Genomic DNA, 21734 nt, shown 5'->3' with positions numbered 1-21734 from the left:
CACCCAGATAGAAGATGGTGACATCTCCCACTGGGGCAAGGGACAAGGAAGGGGTGGGGTCAACATCTCGCTGGGTTCCCCAGAACCAACTGGGACTGCCTGGTCCTCTTGTTAGGTAGGTAGAATAGGGAAAAGGAGTCCAAAATGGCAGTGGCCAAAAGTCAAGGAAGGGAAAAGCTCGCGAAAATAGAACAAAGGAAGGTCTGAGGACCGGAATGAGGACCTCAGGTAAATCAAACAACACTCCTGGCTGGCCCAATTTACATAGGGCAGGCCCAGGGGGGAAAAAAGCATATAAAAAGAGGAGCCAAAGCTAGCTCTCTCTCTCCCACACGCTGGGTGCTCTTCTCTTCGTGTCTTTGGATCGACGTGCCCTCACGCCTTGAAGATGGATTTTCCTGCTATCTTCTAAATAAAATAGAGCTGTAACACTGAGCTGTAACACTGATTTTGTCTAAGAGCTGTAACACGGTCCATTCGAGACCTGAGAGCTGTGACACGGTCTGTCCAAGACCGGAGAGCTGTGACACGCCGAGGGGGCTTTAATGTCCGTCACCCCAAATCTTTGTCGTGACGAGACAAAGAACTGAGGAACATACACATGTGTGACACTCTCAAAAACTCAAGTTTTCCAGCTTCTCCCAGAGGATCCCTGCTCCCACCTAGGGACCTTCGCGCCTTAGCTGCTCTGAAAAGAAAAGGTGCTGGTGGAAGACAGGATGGAGGAATCTATCTTTAAGACCCTTGTTAACAGATGGTGCAGAGAAGGCAATGGCAAGCCACTCCAGTACTCTTGCCTAGAAAATTCCATGGACGGAGGAGCCTGGTAGGCTGCAGTCCATGGGGTCACTAGAGTCAGACATGACCGAGTGACTTCACTTTCACTTTTCACTTTCACACATTGGAGAAGGAAATGGCAACCCACTCCAGTGTTCTTGCCTGGAGAATCCCAGGGACGGGGGAGCCTGGTGGGCTGCCGTCTATGGGGTCGCACAGAATTGGACACGACTGAAGTGACTCAGCAGCAGCAGCAGCAGCAGCAGCAGCAACAGATGGTGACCTCTTTCTCAGACGAGACTGCAGAGGATGGGATAGGAGGGTGGCAGGGCCGGAAATGATTGCCCAAAGGAGATGGGGGAGGCAATGGAGCAATGGTGGTTGCCACAAGGGCGACAAGGGGCAGGGCTGGTGCTGGGAATTGGTCACCAGATCCAGGAAGGCTGGAACCCCACCCCCAACCCCCACCCCCAAGCCTAAGAGGAATGGGTGGGTTTAATGCAAATAGAAGGAAGCCACTGAGCTCTTAGTGAAAGAACACTGAAAGTACACAGAGCCGGGAAGGATTCCAGTTCATTGGGGGTTTAGTTTCGTTCGACCCTATTCTAAAGGCATTTAGAAGCTGTCTCTAAACAAGAGGCTGCAAATCTCCCAAGCGCAGTTACCCGGATCAGGGTGTGGGGAGAGAGCCACACGGAGGTCTGGAAGGTCGCGAGAAGTGCGGCTGGGGGCACTGCTGGGGGTCTGAGTCTTCCCACTGCAGCAGGAGGCTGGGGTCTAGGGGCTGGAAGCTGGAGGCATCTGAGGCAGAGGCTCCAAGGTCAGGACTGGTGGACTAAGGATCCCGCCATCCTTCCGCTGAGGACAATAGCCAGGCAGCAGTTTTTAAACAATAAGAATGATTTGAATTTGAATACCTTTTAAGGCAGGAATGAACTAATCTGTGGCCACAGTCCCCAACTCCTCCCCAGCCACACATCCAGGAGGCTCAGTGCATTTCTATGACTGGCTGACTCCTGTAGGATTTTTGAACTCTGAGACAGCAGCAGTGCCACCTTTGGAGATTCCAGTCTGAGGGAGGAGACGGGAGGGGAGGCTCAGTGTCCGGTGGCTCAGCTCTCCCCTAGGATGTTGCTCCAGGTACCACGCTGTGATGGGGCATTCCTTGCCTTAGCATGCCCAGCACTGCCCATAAATGCCAACAGCGCCCTCTAGCTTGGTGACAATATCTTATTTCCAAATGCTCCCTGCACAGGGCGGTGGTACCACCCCAACGGAGAGCTACTGGGTTCCCTCTTTTTGGTGCTGAGGAAACGACTTACACCCCCACCAGCCTCTTCCTGATGTAGAAACACAGAGACACAGAAGCCAGTGGCACATGTTGTTCTTTATATTAATGCCCCCCACACCCAGTGAGGGGGAGGAGGGAGGGGCCGTGAAACAGGGGAGCCTGAGCAGGGTGGAAAGCATGGACCACCTCCCCAGCCGGGGACACTGGGGAAAGTGTCACTTAACCTGTAGTGAAATATACTTGGAGAGGGAGGAATCTGTGGAGTAAATCCAGCCACCGGAAGTCTGGTTGGGTTAAAAGAAAAACACTTTGAGTGGGGAGGGTGGCCCCGGGAGGGTGGGCCAGGAGGCCCGCTGATGGAGTGAGCCTGGCATCCGGGGTCCACTCTGTCAGCAGAGACTGCAGAGTTGAGTGCCCCAGGGAGTACACCGACCCCAGGCCCGAAGCCCTGGGAGGTTGGCGGTGGTGCTGGTGGTGGAAGGAAGTCGGGCTTCTTCAGGGACTGAAGTCGGGCTCCTGTGGGGACTCTAACCCCACATAGTTATTTGCAGCCACTGTGGGGTGAGAAGAACATCAGAAGATGGGAGAGGTGGGGGTGGGGCACGATGTCCGTGGAGAGGGAAGGGCCAGCAGAGCCATGGGTGGGGTTGCCTGAGATCCCTTCAATGTACCTGGTTCAGGTCCAGGGAAATCTGGCCAGTGTTGTTAGGGTCCATGGTTAGAAAGTACGCTGTTTCGGGGAGGAGGATTGGGAGGTGAGTCATTTTGGTCACTCATTCTCAACTCGGGCAGAGGTCAGAAAGGGTATCCCTCTCTCCAGCTACATCCCCAGTCCAGTAGGAAGTTAATGATAAGGACTCCTTCCTAAAGCCTTGCTCTGAACCACGGCCAGTTCTGAGTGCTCTCCAAATACTCTCTCATTTAATCTCTACCGTGGTCCTACACTTAAAGCCACAGAGAGATACAGTGACTTGGTCAAGGCAACAGAGCCCACAAGCGGTGGGGCTGGGATTTGAACCCAGACTGTCTGCGCCCTGTGGAGGGGAGACTTCTGGAGCAGTGCTTCTCGTGCAGGTATGCGGGAGAAGGCCAGTGGGCTGATGGCCCGGGGCGGGGTGTGGGCAGGGGCCCGCCTGACTCACTGAACATGGCCTTCAGCCTCAGGAAACAGCTGATGAAGCTGTCAAAGTCCATGATCAAGTTGTCATTCGCATACCTGGCCACCAGCACCTGTGTCACCTTGTTGTTCAGTTTGATGCCTGGGAGAGAGAGGGGTGCACAAGGAGAGAGTCCAGCCCTTTGGCTGCTGCCTCCCCCACCCCAGCCCCGAAGCCCTGTCCTGCCTCTAGCCCACCTGCTTTCTCAATTGCCAAGCGCATCTCATAGGAGTTCAAGGTGCCTGACTGGTCCTGGTCACACTCTCGGAAGATGTCCTGAAGGGACAGGCAGTGGTGGTAAGGCCGTGTGCAGGACACAACGCTTCACAAGGGGTGAAATGCTTCACAACCACCACCAGAGCCCCCAGGAGCCCCTGTGCCCCGCTGGCGTACACCTGAGCTCCCATGTCCCTGTCACCCATGACCGCAGAGCTGGTTCCTGGCACCTCGCTCAGGGCTCTCTTCCTATATTCTTTATGTTAGTTGATACCTAGACTCTGCTGGTTATTGAACTTTTTTTTTTTTTTTAGCCACATTGCAAGGCAGGGATCTTAGTTTCCTGACCAGTGATCCAATCCACGCCCCCCGCATTGGAAGAAGTCCCAACCACTGAGACTGTCAGGAAAGTCCCGGGAACATTTTGACTATTTCATATGGCAGCATGTCAACAACTCCATCCCAGAGTGTGTGTGTGTGTGTGTGTGTGTGTGTGTGTACACGCACATGTCTAGTCGGGCTCCTGTTACAGTTTTATCTTTGTTAGACCTCCTAGTTCTCATTCCTCAGAAGGACCTCTCTCACCCCCATAAACTGCCCCCTCGATGCCCTTTACCGTCCATTTCTTGATTTTTCTCCACAGGACCCGAAACTCCTGAAGCCCCAGTTTGCCAGAGCCATCTTTCTGAGAGAAGAGGCAGTCAAGGATATCAGAGGAGGGTGTGGGCAGGACATCCCGGGGGCTAGGAAGCAGAGCGGCTCACTGAGGTGGGGCCCAAGACCGAATGGGCCTGTAGGTAACTGTGCTAACAGCCAGAAGAACTGGCATCTTTTGTCACCCCAGGGCCTAATCCCTATCCAGAAGGAGGGCATGGCTGGCCAGAGAGGTGGCCTCCCTGGGGCCAGGCTCAGGGGTAGGGGGCTGGGGCAGGATAGCACTGGGCAGGATGGCCCACTGGACGGGAAGATACATCCAAGAGGTTGATCATGCAGCGGCACACGTCCAGGCTGAAGCCAGTGGTTTTGAAGTTTTTGACTGTGAGGGAGGGAGGGGGCAGAAGGAAGGAGGGGTGAGCTGAGTGTTGCTGGGGTGGGGGAGGGGCAGGGGTGATTCAGGTCGATTAAGGGAAGGATTGTAGGGGGCGGAAGACTCACATCTGGAGACCACCTTGTTGAGCAGCTTCTGCAGCTCATACATGCCTATCTCCTTGCCCTAGGAAGGGGGACCGTAAACTTTCGCTCTGGCCCCTTCAGCCCCCAGTCACCTCCTGGCAGCACCCCCAGACCTCTGCCTCTCACCTCTCCACCTGCCACTATGTGAAACAAACGTATGAAGTCCTGGTCTACGCCATCCTCAGAGATGCTCTCCTGGAGGGGAAGGGGTGGGAGAGGGACACGGTCCACAGTGCTCCTTCACACCCCAACCCACACCTACTGCCTCGAACCCCCGACCCCATGGCCTCCCCTCACCTCTTGGAGAAGCTCAGCATAGTTGGCTTCATCCAGTTCCCTGGGCAGAAGTGGATGAAGGCGTGGAGTTAGCAGGGGTTCAGGGAAACAGGGACTCTAGTGGGAAGGGTGGGGAGGTCATGTGTGTCTGAAGCAATAGGGAATGGGTGCCATGGGATTGGGGCTCCAATTCTGACTCTGCTACTACCTTGGACTTCCCTGCCCCGTGCCTCAGTTTCCTTGACTGTAAATTAGGGACAGAGTGTCGGGGGGGTGGCGACTGGATGACTGATCCCTGAGCATGACATCCTACAGCTCGGGGTGGGGGTCAGGTGGCCTTGGAGCAGTGAGGTGGGGCCCCTCACCAGGACTCGCTGTGCTTCTCGGTGAAGACCCGCAGCAGGAAGTCGGCGTCCTTGTGCGGCTCGAAGGTGGAGGGGATGATGATGTATTCCCCTGGGGGCAGCTGGAGCTGGCTGCTCACCTCCCGCGAGTTGGTGAAGATCTCTGAGAAACCCAGGTCCTGGTACTTGACGAAGAAGTCCTTTTTCAAGTGGACATCCTGGAGGTTCTGAAACTGTACATGCCCTGCAAGTGGGTCCAGGGTCCTTGGGGAGAGGGCAGGGAGAGAGGGACCCCCACAGTGAGGCCCAGCTGGGCAAGGTTATGGGGACGCTGTCCTGCTGGCAGGTAACCCCAGTGTGGTCGTTTCCTTCCCTGACTCCCACCCAGGGCCCAAGGGGGCTGGAACCCTGACCCAGTGGCCCCCAGAGCCCTTCACCGAATTCCACCCCTGGCCTATCTACACGCAGCCAGGAATGGGGTGGGTGTCTGCCAGGTGTCAAGCCCCTCGTCTTCGGTACCTCCTTTGGGATCTGGGAAGGGAAGAAAGAGGACGGTCAGATCTCCAGGATGGTTAAGGGGCTCAGGTCCACGGAAGCCAGGCTGTGTGTGTGTGTGTGTGTGTTGGGGGTGCTGCTAATAAGGGCCCTGGGACACCAGTGTGGGGAGGCACATGGGATCTAAGAGCTGTTAAGTTCCAGCTTTCATAAACTTTCCTTTTGCTTTGGACAATAAAGTATGGTTTACACCAAGTTTTGCCAAGGCGATATTTTATCACTTCGGGTGAAGGATGGGAAAGGAAATCCCCCAGACTGGGTGAACTAACTCGCCCAGTCTCACGCTGCTGAGCAGTTGGAGAACTGGGGAAAAACACGGGGAGAGCATTTTCCGTGGAGTGCTCATTTTCCCCAGGAAGATCTATAAACCCAGGAATGAGCACAGAGAAGTCTATAAAAAGATGACTTAAACCAAGATTAATAGATTGCTCCCCTGCAGAAATAGAGGCTCCTGCAGAACCTTTAATATCCAAATGGCCTGGGGGAGACCTGGGTGGGTGTAAGGAAGGCAGCTTTTCCAGGAGGGGTCGCATCTAACCTTAGAAATAGCTTGGGGAGTGTCTGTTAACCTGGGGGACACACAGCCTAGGAGGAGGGCAGGGCCCAAGTCTGCTTTTGTTCATGATTGAGCACACAGAAGGTGCTCCATGGATACCGTCGACTATGTGAGTGAAAGGACAAATGGGCGTTTCTAGGATTTTGCAAGGCACAGTTTGGGAAACACTTGTCAGGGGTTTTTCCTGGCCAGACTCCATGCTCTTGGTGAGGTGGCTATGTGGAGGTTTGGGGGCTGTGGAGAAATCTCTGAGTGTGTCGAAACCGGTCTGAGTTTAGACACGACCTTGACTCTGGCTCCCAGTCTCCTTCCTTTTTATTAAAGGCGTTTCTATTTGAAAGGCTCTTGGAACAATGCCTGGCACAGAGGAAGTGCTCCTTAAGTGTTTTGTTTTTTTTAAATTTTCTTATTTTTACTTTTTGGTTACATCACGCGGCATGTGGGATCTTTGTTCCCAACCGGGAATAGAACCGGTGCCTCCTGCACTGGGCCACTAGGGAAGTCCCTCCTTGAGAGTTTTTGATTTAAAAAATCTGGAAAGAAAACTGTCAGCCCTGCCTTAAAAGCTCAACACACCACTCAAGAAAAAGCCAGGGCAGGGGCTTGTGGGGGGCGGGATAAACTGGGAGATTGGGATTGATATACACACACTACTGTAAATACAATAGCTAACTAATAAGGACCTGGCTTCCCCAGTGCCTCAGTGGTAAAGAACCTGCCGGTAATGCAGGAAACCAGGCAGGAGTAACGGGTTGGATTCCTGGGTCAGGGAAGATGCCCTGGAGAAGGAAATGGCAACCCATGCCAGTGCTCTTGCCTGGGAAATCCCATGGACGGTCCACGGGGTCGCAGAAGAGTCAGACATGACTGAGGAACTAAACACCACCACCAATAAGGATCTACTGTTCAGCACAGGGAACTCTACTCAATACTATGTGATGACCTATGTGGGAAAAGAGTAGGTATGTGTCTATATACAACTGATCCACTTTTTTGTGGATCTAACACAACACTGTAAATCAGTTATATTCCAATTTTTTAAAGGTGGGGAGAGAAGAAGAAAGAAAGAGCTAGGGGTGTGGAGGTGGTTGAAGGGAGGGTGTCCTTGTCCTGGGGTTGTGGGGTGGGCAGTGGTCCGGTGGGGAGTGAGGCCACTGCGGGAGCAAGAGTGGCCATGGGGCCGGCTGGGCGCCCACCGAGTAGATGACAAAGCCGATGGTCTCCAGCTGGGCTCCATGAGGCCTCGTCCGCCTCCAGTTCTTCTGCATCAGGGCCACCAGGCAGGTGCAGATGGCTTTCTCGTCCTCTATGTCGTCATCCCCCTCGGGGAGACAGATCTTAAACTGGGGGTTGGTCCAGAATGTGTCTGTGGAGGAAGCGGGTCAGGATGGTGGTGCCCTTCCCGGGGTGCACGGGCTTCCAGGCCACACGCCCGCCTCCTCAACAGGGCCCAGTGGCATCTGCTGGACCTTGCCCCTGGGCCCGCTTGTGCAGCGAGTCAGTGGCCCATCACCCACTCCCTGCCCCAGTTCTGCCCAGCCCACCCAGGTAGCTCCGGCAGCCCCCTGCGGTGCTGCCCCTCCGCCAGCTGCCCTCGTAGAAGGTGGTGTGCCAACAGCTCTTGTAGTCCCCGGAGAGCGTGTCGGGTATCACGTTGCAGATTTCCAGGAGGGTGAAGTTGCCAAGGAAATCTTGGTAGGACATCCTGTGGTGGGGGGTGCACAGAGCCATCAGTGGCACACCCACACCCACGGACCTCCCCCAGAGCCTCCCCATCCAAGGCTCGGGTGTGATGGGTGAAGGAGGACGAAGTGGGCGGGCGCGGGACTGACCAGAACTCCCCGTCCTCCTTCCTGTGCAGCAGCTGCCTCTGGACATCTCGGGCCACCTCCTCCCACTCCTTGGCGCTGGAGCAGAGACAGGTGGGGGAGCAGAGCTCGTTCCTCTCCCAGGGCTCCCCTCACCCCTGAGCTACTGGAGAGTCCTGGTTAGATGGAGAATCTCTCTGTGGCATGGCCTTGCTCCGTGGGCGTGGGGACTGCAGCGTGCTCTGCCCCTCCCCCCAGCGTGCTGGCGGGCCACCTACTTGTCACTCCAGGCTCCATTCCACTCAATCCGGCCCCAGGGATTCCGGACTCGGATCAGCGTTTCTGTCCTGCCTTGGTAGGAGACCTGGGTGGGTTGTGGGCAGTCAGGGGTGTAGGATCAGAGAAGTTCTCCTTCTTGCGCCCCTCTGGGTGGGGTTGCAAGGGTCAGACTCACATCCTGGAGGCCAGTCACTGAGTAAGCGTGTCCTCTCACCAGCATCCCCTGCGTCAAGGACTCCATCTCATGTTCGCTGGTGACCTGCAGAACACAGAGGGCTCGAGAGGAACTCAAGCTGGTCACGGGGACGGGGGCACCTGAAGACAGGTGACAACTCTCTGAACTCCCTGTTTTAAAACTTATTTTTATTGGAGAAGAGTTGCTTTACAATGAATGTCGTGTTTGTTTCAGAGGTATGGCGAAGTGAATCGGCTAGACGTGTACATACTATCCCCTCTTTTTTTTAAGACTTTCTTCTTATTTAGATCTGGGTTCACTTTTTTATTTTTTTAATTAAACTTTGCCTTTTCAAATGCTTGCAGACTCACAAGCAATTTTAAGAAATGATACAGAGGGAGTCTGTGTGCCCCATGTCCAACATCCTACAGCAGTAACATCTTCCAAAACCATAGCACAGGGACTTCCCTGGTAGTCCGGTGGTTAAAAACTTGCCTTCCACTGCCCGGGACCAGAGTTCAACCCCTGGTTGTGGAACTGAGACCCCACATACTGTGGGGCAACTAAGCCCACACACTGCAATGAAGACCCAGTGCTGTCCAAATAAAAATAAGTAATTCGTTTTTAAAAACTGCTAAAAAAAAAAAGCTATAGCATGATATCAAGGTTTTTTGTTCTCTTTTATTTTTTTAGCTATGCCAAACAGCATACAGGATCTTAGTTCCCCAGCAGGGATTGAACCTGTGTCCCCTGCAGTGGAAGCGTGGAAGTCCTTATAGCACAATATAAAAACCAGAATGAATATGTTGACACAATCTGTTGATCTAATACAGATGCCTCCACTTTTACTAGTATTCATTTGTGTATGTTTTATGCATTGTTATCATATGTATAGGGTCCTGTATCTATCACCATCGTCACAATACAGAACATTCCTATCACCGCTAACATCCCACATGTTGCCCCGTTATAGCCAACAATCACCTCTTATGACTGTCTTCCCTAAACTCTGACAACTCCTAATCTGTTCTCCATTTTTCAAGAATTTTGTCATTTCAAGGCCTTCCCTAAGCGGCTCAGTGGTAAAGAATCCATCTGCCAATGCAGGAGACACGGTTCCATCCCTGATCTGGGAAGATCCCAAATGCCTTGGGGCAACTAAGCCCGCTGCCACAACTATGAAGCCTGTCCTCTAGAGCTGCACCTACTGAAGCCTGGGAGCCCTAGAGTTCATGCTCTGCAACAAAGAAAAGCCGCAGTGAGGAGCTTGTGCATTAGACTAGAGAGTAGCCCCTGCTCGCTGCAACTAGAGAGTAACCTGCACAGCAATGAAGACCCAGCACAGCCAAAAACAAATAGATAAAAAAAGTAATTTTGTCATTTCAACACTGTCATATAAGCAGTCGTACAGTATGGAACCTTTTTTCATTCAGCAGAATTTCCTTGAGACTCATCCAAGTTGTTGTATGTGTCAATAGTTCATGTCTTTTTATTGAGCCTGGTGGGCTGCCGTCTATGGGGTCGCAAAGAGTCAGACACGACTGAAGCGACTTAGCCGCAGCAGCAGCAGCATCCCCTGAAATGTGTTCACTGCAGTCTGTTCGACTGTTCACCCTTTGAAAGACATCAAAGTTGTTTCCAGGTTCTGGTTATTACAAACAGACCTGCTTTGAACATCTGGGCACAGGCTTTTGTGTGGACCTGAGTTTTCATTTCTCTGGGATAAACGCCCAAGAATGCAACTGCTGGGTCTTACAGTGACACTCTTGTGCTCACTCAGTCATCTGACTCTTTGTGACACTTTGGGCTGTAGCCTGCCAGGCTCCTCTGTCCGTGGGGTTTTCCAGGCAAGGATACTGGAATGGGTTGCCATTTCCTCCTCCTGGGGGTCTTCCCCACCCAGGGATTGAACCAGAGTTTTTTGCGTGTTCTGCCTTGCAGGCAGATTCTTTACCTCTGAGCCACTGGGGAAGCCTCACAGGGGCACTCTGGGTTTATTTATTTATTTTAACAAATACGTGTTGGGAATCTGTTGTATGCCAAGTACCACCTTAAGTCCCAGGAGCAGCAGTCAAAGAGACAAAAAAGGTCGCTGCCTTCATGGAAGGGATTCCCTAGTGGCTCAGATGGTAAAGAATCTGCCTACAGGGCAGAAGATCTGGGTTTGATCCCCCACTCCAGTATCCACTCCAGTGTTCATGCCTGGGAAATCCCATGGACAGAGGAGCCTGGCGGGCTACACTGCGTGGTGTCACAAAGAGTTGTACACGCCTTCGTGGAATATGGAAACTAGAGAAGTTTGGTCATGAATATACACATTAATAAGTATGACAGTTTCTGACTGTGATAAATGTTGGGGAAAAAAATCGAAACAAAGTAGAGAGGAAATCAGGGCTGGGGGCTGCTAACTGAGATTGACAGGCAGGGAAGGGGGTACTGCAGCGGAAATGTGAATGAGAAGGGGCTAGTTATGAGGGTATCTGGAGAAAGGACTTTCTAGGTGAAAGCAACAACAGGTGCAAATGCCCTGAAGCGAGACCAAGCATGGTTTACCTCGATGGAGCAGCCCATGAGGGAAGATCGCTCTATGGCCTTCCTAAGCATCCTCTGCAGGTTCCTAGGGGGATTCTGGAGTTGGAAGCTTTGTGTCATGCCCCCTGTGAAGTCCTCAAAGCCCTCCACCGTGTTGCCCCCCGACAGCGCTTCGTAGGATCCGTTCAGCCTGCGGGCACAGAGAAGATATTGTCTGGGCTCTGCCTGGGAGGCGGCTGGTTGTGAGCTTGGACCTCAGAGCGGGCGGGGAGGGAAGTGAGGGATGCCCCGCGGTCCCCTGCCTCTTCCCCTGATTCCAGGCGCTTCCATCGCTGCCAACGGTCAGGGCAGGCTTGGAGGCCAGGCCAGTCGCTTGGCTAGGCACTCACTTGGCATATGCCTTCTCCAGCAGGGCACTCCAGAACTCAGTGCGTTCCGCTGAGTGCACAAACACCAGTTTGCCATTCTTTGTGGGCAGCCGGTCATCCACTACTACGTCCATCCACTCCCCAAACTGCCAGATCTGGGGGTAGCAAGGTGTGTGTCAGCGGGGTGTGGGCATCTGTCTGCCCCAGGCCGCCTTCCAAGCGTGCACGCACGCACACACACACACACACACACACTCCCCTCTCCTTGCAAGAGGACTGTTACACAAGTGCCCCCTGGTGGCCAATTCAATGACGCACCAGTGACAAAGAGCCCACCCACCTCAAGAAAAGCAATGAAAGATCTGAAAGGCCCTCCAGCCTCTAGTCAGCTTCTGCCATGGCCTCCAGAGGGATCCACCCGCCTTTGGTCCTTGGCTGGTCTTTTATTTCTGAGGTCTTGTGATTCAGAAAAACTCTTGTGACTTTCAGAAATATTTTTATGACCCGAGAAATTTGTTGAACCAAGGAATCCGCATGTTGCATAATTTAAAGAGCAGATTACAAAAATTATGCGAAACTCCCACGTCATAGATGTTGACAGACATACACACACATATACATGCATGTATTGATACATATATGTGTGTTTCTACTGAGAGAAGGAGAGACAGAGACACAGCGGGAAGCAGGAGAGATAGAGGAGGAGAATCACAAACCAGGACGGCTATTTTCTTTTGGGGCTTTAAAAGCTTAGCTTACACAATTTCTTTAGTGAGAGGATATTTCTCTAATAATTAGGCAAAAATCCATCCTAATAACTATCATTTTCTTTTTTCAAAAGGAAAGGGAAAAGGTAAGCTTCAAAGCATGTTCTGATTCTCTCTCACACAGCCTCCATACACACATGCACACGCCTCAAACACAAATCAACTCTGGCTTTCAAATCGTCCTTCACCTGAAAATGGAAGATGCCAGCATAGTTCTTCTTGAAGCTCTGCCCCTTGGGCACCACGCGGGACAGCAGTTTGGGGTACGCGGTGAGGGAGCCAATGGCGGCCAGCAGCCAGCAGTCTCCTGAAAAGACAGCAGGACTGCCCACCTGCACATTCCCCTGTGTGTGGCCCCAGAGTCCAAGCCGAGGGTGGGAACCGGCTGTGGGAGCCCACGCAAGAGCGGCTCTCCTTCACCTAATGCTTGAGGAAGTCGGAGCACCTGCAGGGACTTTTAAAATGTGTCCACAAGTCATTTTACAACCCTCCCCCCAAGAGCAGAAGGCTATTTCCCCTTCCCTTCCGTGGGAGCTGGATTGCATGCATGCATGCTTTTTTTTTTTTTTCTGACCGAGTGGCATGTGGGATCTTAGTTTCTGGACCAAGGATCGAACCCGTGCCCCTCTGCAGGAGAAGCACAGAGTTTTAACCACTGGACCACCAGGGAAGTCCCTGCAGGTTTGTTTGCTTTTAACAGCAGAACCTGGGGGAGGTCACCACCTGTTTCTCCTGAGACCAGCTGGTGAAGTCAGTCTAGCCTCCTCCTTGTTCTGTCTCAGGCCACTCACTCTGGGGGATGCCAGCTACCATGTGGGGATGCTCGAGTGTCCTACGGAGAAGCTACTTGGCAAGGACCCGAGGTTTCCTGCCATGTGAGCATACCATCTTGGAAGGGGACCCTTCAGCTCCCATGGAACCTCGTGAAAGACCCTGAGCCAGACCCGCCCAGCTCTATTGCTTCCTAATTCCTGCCCCGGAGAAACTGTGAGATGATAGATGTTTGCTGTTGCTTTAAGTCACTGAGTCTTGGAGCAATTAATAACTAATATGTTGCTGTTCAGTCGCTAAGTCGTCTTGGACTCTGTGACCCCATGGTCTGTAGCCTACCAGGCTCCTCTGTCCATGGGATTTCCCAGGCAAGAAAACTGGAGTGGGTTGCCATTTCCTTCTCCAGGGGATTTTTCCCAACCTGGGATTGAACTCGAGTCTTCCACAGGCAGGTTCTTTACTGCTGAGCCACCTGGAAAGCCCGATGACTAGTATAGCACCCTGCTTATTCCCAGACCCAGATGGCAGAAGGTGGGGGTGGAATCTGGCTTAGGGGAGGAGCAGGGAAACAGAAGACCTGTCTGAGCCTTGGGCTCCCAGTTCTCAGCCCCAGAAGACACCCCAGGCTTTCCCACTCCCCACTCACCGAGCACCCCCTGGCAGATGTCAGTTGGGGTGACCCCATTCACAATGAATTGAGGATTGCTTGTGATTTGCTGCAGAGAAGAAAGAAAGGTTTCAGAGAGCCCAAGTCATCCCCTCTTAACCTCCCTCCTATCTCCTCAGGGAATGCTGCCTGCCTCTTGGATTCTAGGGGAAACACTGATGGGGGAGATGGGGTGGAGGCGGGAAGCCGGCATAGCTGTAAGCTGTGACAGCAGAAGTCAGTGAGTGACCTTCCCAGGGTCATCTGAGAGATTTTACTTCAGCACTTCCAGAACTGTCCTTAACCCGAATGGAGGTGGAATCCAGGGCAGAGCCAAGAGAGGGCGGTGGGGGATGGGAAATTATGCAAGCGCCTGGGGCATGTCCCATCCCCCAGGAGTCCAGCCTCCCCTGCCGGTGCCCACACTAGGCCGCTGCCAGCTGATGTTCTGCACGTGTTTGGAGTTGGGCGCCAGCTCCTTGAAGCCTAGGGAAGTGGGTTCTGCAGGGAAACAGGGGTCCTCGAACAGCTCTCCCCTCCGCAGGCAGAGGGCTCGCAGTTCCTCAAAGCTCTGGCCGTTGTAGTTCTGGGCGTTGTGGTGCTGGCCCACGCCCTTGGCCTTGAGTCGATTCTGGTTTATGCGGGCCGCAATCCCTTTGTCAAAAACGGTCTCTGCTTAATAATCAAAGGACAAATAACCCATTAAAAATGGACAAAGGAGCTCCAATCTGCTCCAGCCCAGCTCCCTGCCCTGGATCCAGCGCCATCATGCCCAGGTGCCCCGTGTGCAACAAGGAGGTGTACTTTGCTGAACAGGTGACATCCCTGGGGAAGGACTGGCATTGGCCTTGCCTGAAGTGTGAGAAATGTGGAAAGACGCCTACCTCGGGGCGGGGGATCAGGTGGAACATGAAGGCAGGCCCTGCTATGCAGCCATGCTTGGACCCAAAGTTTTTGGGCATGATGGAGCCGAGAGCCACACTTTCAAGTAAACTCGGGTTTTGGAGGCCCCTCTCTCCAGCTGCCTGCCAGGCCACTGCCCTCCAGACCAACAGCAGGCCTTCCCCACAGGTACTGGGCTTCCCTGTAGACCCCCATGCCCTCAATAAACCTGGACCCTTGGGAGAAAAAAAAATGGACAAACGATCTGAATCGGGGTCTCCCTGAAGGAGATACACAAATGACCAATGATCACATGAAAAATGCGCAGTATCATTCGTCACCAGACAAATGCAAGTCAAGGTCAGTTCACACCCACTGAAAGTCAAATGTTAGTCGCTCAGTCACGTCTGACTCTTTGCAACCCCCATGGACTATAATCTGCCAGGCTCCTCTGTCCATGGAATTCTGTAGGCAAAAATACTGGAGTGGGTTCCCATTCCCTTCTCTAGGGGATCTTTCTGACTCAGGGATCGAACCCGGGTCTCCCACATTGCAGGCAGATTCTTTACCATTTCAGCTATCAGGGAAGCCTGCTGCTGCTGCTGCATCACTTCAGTCATGTCCAACTCTCTGTGACCCCATAAACAGAAGCCCACCAGGCTCCCCCGTCCCCGGGATTCTCTAGGCAAGAACACTGGAGTGGGTTGCCATTTCCTTCTCCAATGTGTGAAAGTGAAGTCGCTCAGTCGTGTCCGACCCTTAGCGACCCCACGGACTGCAGCCTACCAGGCTCCTCCATCCATGGGATTTTCTAGGCAAGAGTACTGGAGTGGCTTGCCATTGCCTTCTCCGGGGAAGCCTGCTGCTGCTGCTGCTGCTGCTAAGTCACTTCAGTCGTGTCCGACTCTGTGTGACCCCACAGATGGAAGCCCACCAGGCTCCCCCGTCCCTGGGATTCTCCAGGCAAGAACACTGGAGTGGGTTGCCATTTCCTTCTCCAATGTGTGAAAAGTGAAAGTGAAGTCGCTCAGTCGAGTCCGACCCTTAGCGACCCCACGGACTGCAGCCTACCAGGCTCCTCCATCCATGGGAATTTCTAGGCAAGAGTACTGGAGTGGCTTGCCATTGCCTTCTCCGGGGAAGCCTGCTAGAACAGCTCTAATCCACAAGGTTGGTAATGAGATGTGTTGGTGAGGATGTGGGTAAACCGGCATTTTCAGACACTGCTGGTGGGGATGTGAAAGGGTGCAGCCACTTCGGAAAATAGTCTGGCAGCTGCTCAGTTAAACACAGAATTACCACACGATCCAGCAATTTCACCTCTAGGTATATATACCCAAGAGAGATGACAGTATGCTAGTACGTCCAGGACTTCCCTGGTGGTCCAGTGGTTAAGAATCCACCTGCTAACGCAGAGGACATGAGTTCAATCCCTGGTTCTGGAAGACTCCACGTGAGTCAGGGCAGCTAAGCCTGGGTGGCACAACTAGTGAGCCCGTGCTCCACAACAAGAGAATCCACTGCACAGGTGACAAGCCTGTGCGCTGAAACTGGAGACCCACCCCACTCATCACAACTAGGGCAAGCCTGCGTGCAGCAACAAAGACTCAGCACAGCCAAAACTACATAAGTAAATAAAGTTTAAAAAATATCTGTCCATACAAAAACCTGTACACAAATGTTTATAGCAGCAGGATTAGTCACAATAGCCAAAATGTGGGGGGTTGGAAACCCAAATGTCCATCAGCTGATGAACAGACAAGCAAAATGAGGAATACATGGACGATGAAAAGAAACGAAGCACTGAGATGAACCTTAGAAACACTTGGCTAAGTGAAGACAGTGGTCACAAAGGACTACACACGGTGTGATTCCAATTATGCAAAGTGCTCCAAATGGGCCGATTCATATACAGACAGGAAATATAATCATGGTTGCCTAGGGCTTAGGGGGTTTCGGAGTTGGAAATTGATGGCTACAGGGTATGGGATTTCTTTGGGGGGAGAATGAGTAGGTTCCAAAATTGATTGTGGCGATGGTTGCACAACTCTGTGAATGGACTGAAAGCCATTGACTCCTACACTTTAAATGGGTGAATTATACGGTGTGTGAATCACAGTTCAATAGACCTGTTTTTTTTTTTTTTTAATGATCTCCAGACCTTGCCGACACTGCCTTTTTGGGAGAGTCGAGGGCGGAAGGGCAAAGGAAAGGAGCGGCTCAGGGGCGAGAGTCAGTTAAGGAATGGCCCCACGGCTGAGTCTCTGAGACAAAAAGTCAGGCCGGCTGACAGACCCTGGGTCAGTGGCAGTGGGGGACCAAGGATCTGTCCTCCTTCACAGGGACTGCAGGCTCTTACCCGCTTCTTGAGGATCCCCTAACCGTGGGACTGACTCCCCTCTGCCACCAACAGTGAATCCCAGGGCAGAGGGGCAAGAGGAACTGAGGCCACGGAGCGGGACCCACTCTGAATCTCCAGTCCTACCCGCCGGGCACCCAGGAATGGTCCTCCCATCTCCCCATATTCTCAGCTGTTTCTGAAATAAGGAAGCACTTAGCGGGGAGGCTGGAAGGATGTGGTCTAAGTTAAACAGAGCCCAGTGGGGCCCGGGGTGAGGGAGGAACCCAGAGTGAGGAAAAGCAGGGGGCAGCTGCAGAGAGGCCCAGGGATCCTGGGCTGTCTAGAGGGGAGACTGGATTGGGCCCCCGAAGGGGTGCTGTGTTCCTCAGAAGCAGGAGCCAGGGGCTCAGCTGTGTTTCCTCCCTCGAGCTGGTCAAGAAGAGTTAGAGCAGCTGAGCTGATGGGCCTGAGTGCCGGCTCTGTGCCGGGCACACCAGGCCCTAGAGAGGGCCGTGCGTCACCCACAGTTACCAGAACAGGAAGCCACAGCGCCAAGGTCGGTGGTTAACCCAAGGTCACAGAGTCAGGGTTGAGGTGGATTCAATCTGACCGCAGACCCCAGGCTAGGCTCATGACCTTTGGGCCACACTGCCCTGGAGGGAGGCATGTCACCCTGGCCGGAAGGCCTGGGGACCCAGCACCACCTCCCCATCCTCATCAACTAGGGAGGTCACAGGCCATTTGTGGCTGAAATTACCTGATGCCCCTTACTCTTCCCACCACCCCAAGCAAGCAAATCCATTTTTCAGTCCCTCCTCAGTGTCTTCTGGGACTTCCCTGGGCCCAGGAATGACCCCTGTTCTCTCCATTTATTAGCCTGACAAAGCCAGCCAGGCTGCCCCCGACCAGCCCAGCACCTTGGAGCACAGGCTGCCTCAGTGCCTCTGCTTGGAATCATTCCTGACCCCATGCTCACATCTGTCCACTGGGAAAAGTCCTGGCTCAATGCCACCCACTCGGTGAGGCCACCCCCAGATAGGCCTGTGCAAAGTTGGGACTGCCCTGGTGTCCGACACTGAGGTTGGGGGGTTTCTGGTTGTGGAAGACCAGAGTAGGGGGGCAGGGGAGAGATTAGGTGGGTGGGGTGAGAATCTGGGACTTATTCCCTTCACCCCTTTTCCCTCCAGCCCTTTCTCTTCCAACCTAAGCCCACTGGGCTTCTCAGGAATGATCGGGAAGCTCCCTCTCCCTCGCTCAGACTAGGGGAAAGCGAAGAAAGGGATGTGTGTGTGTGTGTGTGTGTGTGTGTGTGTGCGCGCGCGCGTGCATCTGTGGAGTATTGTGTGTCTGTGGAGAATGTATATTTGTGTTTATGTGGTGTGTCTGTGTCCATGGAGTATGTGTGTGTCTGTGGAGTACATGTGTGTGTGTGTGTGTCTTCATGGAGAATGTGTGTGTGTGTGTCTATGTAGAGTGTGTCTGTGTGTCTATGTAGTGTCTGTGTGTCTGGGTAGTGTGTGTGCCTATGTAGAGTGTGTCTGTGTAGTGTGTGTGTGTGTCTCCGTGTGTAAAGAGTTATGTGTGTATCTGTGGAGTATATGTGTGGGAGGAGGATATGTTTTTCCTTTGGCCCAGAGATGAAGATGGTCCTGAGAGGAAGGACGAACCCAGAATTCGTGTTCGTTTCACTGCCAGGCCGGTCCTCACCCAGTGTCGCCATCGCGGGCAGGAGAGGCTGGTCCAGACTTGGGTGGGTGGAACCCAGGGCCCCCCCCAGAGAAGGTAAGTCAGCTCTTCTCCCCGAGGGGCGCTGTCAAGAGATGCCTCGGCTGCCTTAACTGGGGAGCAGGGCACAGGGGCTGCTGGCATCCAGTGGGTAAAGGCCGGGGATGCTGCTAAACAGGCTACATTGTACGGGACAGGTCTACCGACAAAAAATTATCCTGTCCCCAAACGTCAAGAGGGTGGAGGGTGAGAAACCTGGGTTAGGTGAAAGGCCTAAGGCCCCACATGGTGAGGGGGCCCTCTGTGCCCTTCCTCCAACGAGGCTGTCCAGAGGCCTCTGCCCGGCTGCCCCCAAGAGTGGGTGAGCCAAGCTGTTGGGACAGCGGGGGTGTCTGGGAGGACCACAGAACATGCTGGTGCCCCAGAAAACTGGAGAGCATCAGAGAAGAAACCAAGGCGATGAGCCTCCTTAATCTCCCTGGAGCCTTCCCTCTGGCTCATCACCCAGCCAAGAGGTCATCACTCACTGTCCTGGTCTGCGCTCCTGATGCAGCAGCTGGGCTGGCAGGGAGGACTCACACACACACACACACACACACACACATTCCACCACAGTTATCCCCCAAATGTCTCAGGCCCAGGCATGGGCAAGCTCAGACAGACAGATAAGGCTGGCTGGGGGAAGGCGAGGCGGACAGCCAGAGCAATATGTGAGAGCAAGGTGTGAATAGACAGGATGATTTTTGTCCTGGGTGCATGCCTTATTTCTCCCATTAGACTGGGGACTTGTAGATTTAGGGGCTAGGTCATGTCCAGGCTCCTCTGACCTCCACTATCTCAGATTCATGCCCATTGAGTTGGCGATGCTGTCTAACCATCTTATCCTTTTCCGGCCCCTTCTCCCTTTGCCTTCAGTTTCGGGAAGGGACCCCGATGATGGGAAAGACTGAAGATTTAGGGACACCACCTTAATTCTCAGAGCAGAGAGTAAATTAAGTAAATGATGATGTTGTCTAGACTGGGATGGGTCTCCCCTTGGCCTATACTTCCCAAGAAGCCCGGCAATTGGGTCTAGGGTGCCTTTTATTTCCCTGATGGCCACGGCCAAGGGGGCTCTCCTCACACAAGCCCGTTCCCAAGGTGGCTGTGACAGCAGAGTGGCTGGTCCCTCTCCTCTCCCTAACTCAGCGGAGACAAGGAAGTTGTTCTCCTGAGGGTCTGACCATCCGTGGCCTGTTCTTTCCCAGACTGGCTGAGGAAGAGGCCCAACTCCTGAGCCTCGGGAGCATCCAGTCTGATGGAGTAGTCACCCCCAAGGACACACAGCCCCTCCCTGGGATGGGGGAGGCCCTCATCTGCCAGGTACATGAGTGGGACAAGCCCCATCAGCGCCTACCTGGAGAGTACAGCATGCTGGTAGCTTGCATGGTGCTTGACAGTTGAAGGTTCTGGGGGTGGGGGGTTTGCAGAGGACCCCTCCCCCCCAGAACTCTCCCAGAATCCCCTGGGATTCCTAAGTCAGTGGCACATTTTTAACAGCTGCCTCCTTCCCACTTGTCCCCCACAGGCTGGTGCTGGTACTAATGGCCCCTTCCTATCTGCCTGGTCCCCACCCACCAGTTCAAGGGCCATCGCCCTGCGGGGACAGGAGACCCAGCACTCCCACCCTGGGGGCCACCACCAGGCTGCTGTCCTCACTCCATCATCTCAGGATAAGTCTGAGTCCCTCTTTTTCCGTCCAAGTCTGCCAGTTCGGGGCTGTCCCTGACACCCCAACGGGATCTCTTTAATCTTGAAAGCCTCCTTGATTTGAGAAGCCACTGACATGGCATTCACCCTGTGCATCTCTGACTTCACATGGCCTTCGCTGTGCCTCTCTCCTGTTCGTATAACGACACCAGTTGTATTGAATTAGGCACCCATCTTTTTCCAGCAATGACCCTATTTCCACATAAAGCTACATACTGAGGTATTGGGGATTAGGACTTCAATATATCTTTTCAGGGGATGACATTCAATCCATAACACTCTTCTTGGCATGGTTAGGCCACTGGCATGCCTCAGAGCAGGCGAGGGGGTGCTCCTGGCTTAACTCCACGACCCCTGGGGAGAGGGTCTGGTGCCATGCCAGTCATTTTGGCCCATTTTGGGTCCTTGACTAATTACCCTCCTCTCCACGTCAGTTTTCTCAGCTGAACTGTAAAAAAGTTGAATGAGGCAAGATATCCTGTCTTTAAGCTCCCACGGCGTCCTAAAGTTTTTTTCATCCTGCCTTAGCTCCACTGTGTCCAGGTTGTGTTAGCTGGGGCAAGGGACATCCTGGCCATGGGCCTCACGCTTCTCATCTATCAGTTGGAATAGGGCTCCTCTGAGGACTCAATGACAGGTCCATCTCATTTCACTCAAGTTTGAAGATGTTGCATTTTTTCCAAACTGAAGGTTTGTGGCAACCTTGCTCTGGTCAAGCAAGTCTATTGAGGCCATTTTTCCAACAGCGTTCACTCCTTTTGGGATTCTGTCATATTTTGGTATTTTGAACTTTCCACTAGCAAAAACATTACGACTTGTTGAAGGTTCACATGATGCCTAACGTTTTTTAGCAATAAAGTATTTTTAAATTAAGGTATGTAGATTTTTTTTTTTAGAAATAGTGCTATTGCACACAATAGACTACAGTGTAAACAAGTTTTCTGTGCACTCAGTTCAGTCGCTCAGTCATGGCCGATTCTTTGCTACCTCATGGACTGCAACAGAGACCCCATGGACTGCAGCATGCCAGGCTTCCCTGTCTATCATCAACTCCCGGAGCTCGCTCAAATTCATGTTCGTTGAGTCACTGATGCCATCCAACCATCTCATCCTCTGTCATCCCCTCTCCTCCTGCCTTCAATCTTTCCCAGCATCAGGGTCTTTTCCAATGAGTCAGTTCTTTTCATCAGGTGGCCAAAGTATTGGAGTTTCAGCTTCAGCCTCAGTCCTTCCAATGAATATTCAAGCCTCATTTCCTTTAGAATTGACTGGTTTAATCTCCTTGCAGTCCAAGGGACTCTGAAGAGTCTTCTCCAACACCACAGTTCAAAAGCATCAATTCTTCG

General features: G+C 53.1%; 1 protein-coding gene and 1 pseudogene across 1 annotated transcript; one reads left to right on the top strand and one right to left on the bottom strand.

Moving 5' to 3' along the window:
* Positions 1–2212: 2212 nt before the first annotated feature.
* CAPN11 (calpain 11) lies at positions 2213–20066 on the bottom strand. The gene is made up of 21 exons (XM_088831030.1): positions 20036–20066; positions 14116–14366; positions 13692–13761; positions 12463–12581; positions 11529–11662; positions 11161–11329; positions 8608–8691; positions 8432–8517; positions 8178–8252; positions 7890–8050; positions 7527–7711; positions 5256–5467; positions 4912–4951; positions 4741–4809; positions 4597–4654; positions 4413–4477; positions 4058–4126; positions 3423–3501; positions 3211–3327; positions 2740–2798; positions 2213–2622 (listed from the first exon to the last, which is right to left on the bottom strand). Exons 1-21 carry the CDS (start codon positions 20064–20066, stop codon positions 2596–2598), a joined length of 2160 nt encoding a protein of 719 aa, XP_088687156.1. The 3' UTR covers positions 2213–2595.
* Positions 14460–14683, top strand: LOC148774124 (cysteine-rich protein 1 pseudogene; annotated as a pseudogene).
* Positions 20067–21734: the final 1668 nt, after the last annotated feature.

This window comes from Moschus berezovskii, chromosome 23, assembly GCF_049115385.1.
Source record: "Moschus berezovskii isolate FMDL1 chromosome 23, NW_MosBer_1.0, whole genome shotgun sequence".
Lineage (NCBI taxonomy): Eukaryota > Metazoa > Chordata > Mammalia > Artiodactyla > Moschidae > Moschus > Moschus berezovskii.
The sequence above is the reverse complement of the archived record's forward strand: the minus strand, read 5'-3'. Positions and strand labels throughout refer to the sequence as shown.